The 5331-nt window shown below is 38.8% G+C and overlaps 1 protein-coding gene across 1 annotated transcript; it reads right to left on the minus strand.

Moving 5' to 3' along the window:
* Nucleotides 1-4448: 4448 nt before the first annotated feature.
* LOC140969984 (uncharacterized) lies at nucleotides 4449-5327 on the minus strand (the record flags this gene model as incomplete). The annotated part of the gene is made up of 1 exon (XM_073431524.1): nucleotides 4449-5327. A coding segment is annotated over one exon (699 nt), but the record flags the coding sequence as incomplete, so codon positions are not given.
* Between the last annotated feature and the right edge of the window lie 4 nt (nucleotides 5328-5331).

Genomic DNA, 5331 nt, shown 5'->3' on the forward strand with positions numbered 1-5331 from the left:
TCCGACGTAGCCACTCCGATGCTTAAGTCAGCAGGTGAAGATGAACAAGATGGCTGTATATGTATGAATATACATGAATACCAAGAGTTATAATATGTAGAATTTCAGAATCCTTAATATGAGATACATACCTGTTATTTATAGGAGAAAATATCATGATTTTCTTTTTTTCAGTACGCGCCTACTAATTATAGCAAGATGGCTGCCCACATCCTGTTCTCTGATAACTTCTTTGACACGACAAACCCCTGTAGTTCTGACAGATAAGATAGCCCATATTGATGCACTCAAGTGCGGTACTGTTTTCGTGGTAACCCGGGTGAAAAGCTTCTCGAGGACTTTGTATGAGGGCCCGATCGTCTGGTAGCCCGGGTGAAAGATATCCCGGGCATTCACCTACCCGACTTCTGATGAACCCTTCCTGCAGACTTACCCTGATTTTGGTTATCCATATAATATCCCGGGTCATCCACGACTCGAGCTCTAATGGGGTATCACCACCTATCTCTTAAATAGTCGGGCTAGAGTCTTACTCGCTGTCCCGATCAGTCATGCTTTGATTCCATGAGAAAAAATAAGTAGGACTAGATACAAAAGCATCGGGGGCTTCACGTCTCCTAGAGATGGGATGAGATGTCGATGCCTCATGTCTCCCGGACTTGAGATATTTTGTCATTTAGTATTCTAGGGTAGCAGGGCTGATGTCATGCTGACGTATGCCCTAGTATTTAAACGGTCGAAAACGTTTCATATTCCGTGAATCCGATCAGTCTGACACTCTTCGATTTTCGTGCACGTCCTTTCATCTACCTACACAACTTTCGAGGTGCATCCTGACCGTCGACGCATCCTCAGTTCAACGATTGAGATCACTCCCCTACACCTATATATAGCAACATACCCCTTCCTTAAATCACTTTACAAATTCGAAATATCTCCAACTCTTGCAACCCCTCCGACTCCGAAGAACTCCAAGCCTTCAGATTCAAGCTTCCACCTTCGTTCTCATAAGTTTCTTCTGCTTGCTTTTATTTGAAAATTTCGAACTCCACATCTTCTACCTCCGGAGGGAATGCGCGAGGCTCGCCTAGTGACGAGTCCACCGCGATACGCTCCGATTAGACTTTTTCTCCTCCCCCAAAACGTTTTCTAACCCAATCTTCTTCAAAACCCAAAACCAAAATGTCCAAACCTTCTTCTTCTGGCCCTTCCCGAGCTCTGCAGAAGGACAAAGGTAAGGGCAAGCCCGGGCCTCTTCTCCTCATCAATCTGAGGCCCCGGTAGTTCCTTGGTTCTCCTCAATGAGCAGCACACTGCGCTCGGGGCTTGACGAAGAACTCCGGGCTCTCGGCTCTATTCCTTCCTCTTTCCCCATTCTGATCCCCGGCCCCTCTGACAGGGCCGATAACCCTCCTCTTGGTTTCACCACTTTCTTTCGAGACCAGGTTAGAAATGACCTTCGCTTCCCCATTCCCACCTTTTATATTGAGGTTGCCAAGTTTTTTGGCGTCCCGGTAAATCAATTCCACCCCAAATCTTTCTGGATTATGATCTCGGCCTATATCTTTTTTCGTATGCACAACCTTCTCATCACCCCCCCTTATTCTCCATTATTTTTTTGTTTGCCGGCTGGGAGACAACTCTTTCTCTCTGTCTGCCAGGCTGAAATCTCGGTTCCTTGATAATATCCCTTTTTCCCAGAAATGATGAAAAGGACGTTACTTTTTCATTCAACTCCCGGTCCCCCTTTCTTGTTTAACCAGGTTTCTTCCCTCCCTTCCCTCGCAACCCTTTCTTCCACGTTCTTACAAATTCGAAGAACCTTACACCCGAAGCCAAGAATTGGTGGAGGGTCAAAAATACTCCTCTTCGACCCTTATTGCTAAAGAGAATTTGATAACTTACGGGCTGAGCGCCCAGGCTGAACACCCTACAGACCGGGTAATAGATGAAATTTTTGTCTCGGGCGCGCAGCCCGGTAATCTTCTATACTTCTGTCTTCTTCCATTTTATCTTTATATTTTTCTATTTTATTTTGTAATCATACTGACCTAGTGACCTTCTTTCTTTCTCCCTGTGCATATAATTAAAAAATGCAGGAGGCCTTTGCAAAGAGGTGGGCGGCCTCGAAGGCAGCCAAGGAGAAGAAACTGGCAGCTCAGATAGCAGCTTCCGAGAAGGAAAAACAGGCTGAGGAGGAGGCGGCCCGAATAAAGGAGTCTACCCGGGTGGAGGCTCAGCGAGAACAGGAGATGACCCGAGCGGATTCCTAGGAATATTATTTTTTAAATAATTATTACTTATTAATATAAATATGCATATGATTGATCTGTATCACAAATAAAAATCTGTAAAAACATTTAACAAAATATCTAATATTTTTTCATTACCCACTATACTAGATCTCTGAATTAATGAAAGCACTGACCCATGCTTTAGGCTGTTGAAACTGCACAAGGTGGGAAGCAGCCCTCCAACAAAACAACACGACTGATTTAACCATTCACCAAATTAATATCATTATTATAGGACACAAGGTGATTCTGTTCAGACAAATGCATACAAATTTTTTAAATTAGATTTTTAGATTATATTTTTTAACAAAAAAGGGTTTCATACTCCATAATATATTAATAAGTTTTTTATTCCACAACCTATTTTTGTGGGGGTATTGGCAAGGTCCATCTCCTAAAAAATACATATATTGATAGTCGATTGTATCAAACATGTCAACAATGTTTCGCCACCTGAATAATATCCGAAATCATGTCAACACTCTAACAAAAAAAAGATTAAATTTAATTTCAACCTAGTAAACGATATTTGACATTATGTCAGAACTCAAACGAAAAATGATTAATTATTGTATTCCGATTAAATTTTGACTAATAAAAATCTAAAACCAACTAACTCATAAAATAATTTACTAAATTTCCCCATAGAAAATTCTTAAAATGTATCAATAGATTTAGCCAATTGTAAATCATTCCACTACATCCCTTAAAAGGAAAGTAATATGCATGGAGATTGCACAAAGTTGAGAGGTTAGATTAGCTAAGTGTGCAATTATCATTATTTAATGAAACCCACCAAACATATCTTCTTAGTACCAAATCTTATATATTTTAATTAGGAAATCAGAAAAGGAACATTCGAATGTTACACCTAAAGCTAATTGCCACATTAAGTAAGATAAGCAATAAATAAAGCTGCCATTATATTTGGATCAAACACTTGCAATTGTTCAAATTGGTTGTTAATAATTAATATCTCAATACAGAAAATGCCTCCACACACATACTTGTATAGATATTTACATTTTATAAATTTTCAAAATATTTATTTTTTTTAGTTCATTCAATTCCCTTTAAAAGAAATAACATGTATATATTTCTATATTTTTCAAAAAAATGCATCAAATTTTTACAAAATATAGTATTCAGCCACAAATTTACAAAATGAAAACATATCATATCTCTGACAAGTTGTATTCGACTTGATAGAGTGAGTGCATGTTTGATAAAATATTAAGAATTCGATTTTCTTATCAACAATTTTTCGATAGAACTTATCGTACAGGAATTGTTCGGCATAATTTTTCTAACTAACATAGTTTTTCGGTAGAACTTATCATACAGGAATTGTTCTGCATAATTTTTCTAACTAACATAGTTTGTAAACTGTTGCATTAATTCATGAATTTATTTGATACTCCTCAAATGATATTGAACATGAGTTTCACGAATAATAATAATAACCAAAAACACCTATATATAATTAGCAATTAAATGTGTGATTTTTTTTAGTAAAAACCTTTAGATGTGATGTTTCCCAAAGAGACAGTTGTGTTTATCCATATGATAAAGATTAAAGAATAGAGACAATGTCATATATTTATACATGTGTAATCGATCGATCTAATCTATATTTATAATAAAAAATAATTTTTTTTTTATAAATCGATGTGATTGAAAATCATTATAATCACATAAAAAATTTTGTGATAAAGAAAAACAAATGAGGAATGACATCTAATCTAAAGCACAAAATATGTCATTAAATTAATCAGTTAGGAACAAATATAATATTAAATAAAATCTAAAGATAAGTATGTAAGCATACATCTTCTCCACTCAGATCAAGAAAAAAATCGTGTAATCTCAGACAGATGCGATAAAATTATTCCATTAAATACTCCCACTTTCTGCTTCTTCGTCTCGGACAAACCACTCATCCACACACACAGAAAACTCCTACACGCCAATTAATGAGATACGGATGAAAAATTGAAAAAAAATAAAAAATTCATCAGATAAATAATTCGGTAGAATAAATAATAATTTATATTGAATTAATGGAGCTGGAGATTTCATGGAATTGAAGATTTGGAGATGGGAAAATTTATGAACGGATGAATAAATTTAAAGCGGATATCCAATCATTCTCAATTGCGATCCCAAGAAATTGGATGAATATATTTAATAGCTACTTAATTGATTAAAGAAAGATTAAGAAAACGAAAATCTAATAACCATAATTTCAAGAAACTGATAGTTGCAGCCACCATTGATGACATTCATTCAAGCTTTTTCTCCCTATCAAATGCTTATTTTCGACGCATCAAAAGATCAAGAAGATGAAGACGACCCATTAGCGCCCAGAGCATGTGCGCTGTGGCTCAAATCTTGTCCATGGATGATGTGTTTCATGTCATTATGACTGCTTTCATGAAGGTGGTGGGGGTGGAAGTGGACGGCGGTGGAGGCGGAGGCGCCAACGATGGGACCGTACCCAATGCCATTAGTGTTGGGGGATTTATCAGTAAGATTGTTAGTTAACTGGGGGGGTTGAGGTTGATCTTTTTTACCGAAAGTGTTCTTGTTATTGTGCATCCACACTTTGAAAACTCCTCTGTCGACTCCGTTTTCGCTGCAGAATTCTGAGATCAAATCCTCGTCTTTTTTCTGCATTTTCCAGCCGATTCTTTCAGCGAGTCCGAACATTCTCTCCTTCTGATCCTGCGTGAACTTAGTCCGGAAACGCTTGCGGCCGTTTGGGCTGGACGAAAGAGGGGTGGAAGAAGCGTTTATGGAGATTGGAATTGGCTGGTTGCTATCTGGAGGCGGGACGGATAACCCGTGGCTGAGCGCCAGCAGCATGTGGGGCGCAGAGGGGTAGTAAGAAGAAGAGATCGGCGGCGGGGACGGTGAATTGTTCGGGCTGCTGCTGCTGTTCCCGCGGTTAGACGCACCAGCCGGCGGCAGGGGGTGGTGGCGGTGGTGGGGATGGTACTCCAAAGCCGGAGTAGCATTCGGCAGAACAAGCGGCGGC

Source organism: Primulina huaijiensis, unplaced genomic scaffold (assembly GCF_012295235.1).
Source record: "Primulina huaijiensis isolate GDHJ02 unplaced genomic scaffold, ASM1229523v2 scaffold43259, whole genome shotgun sequence".
Lineage (NCBI taxonomy): Eukaryota > Viridiplantae > Streptophyta > Magnoliopsida > Lamiales > Gesneriaceae > Primulina > Primulina huaijiensis.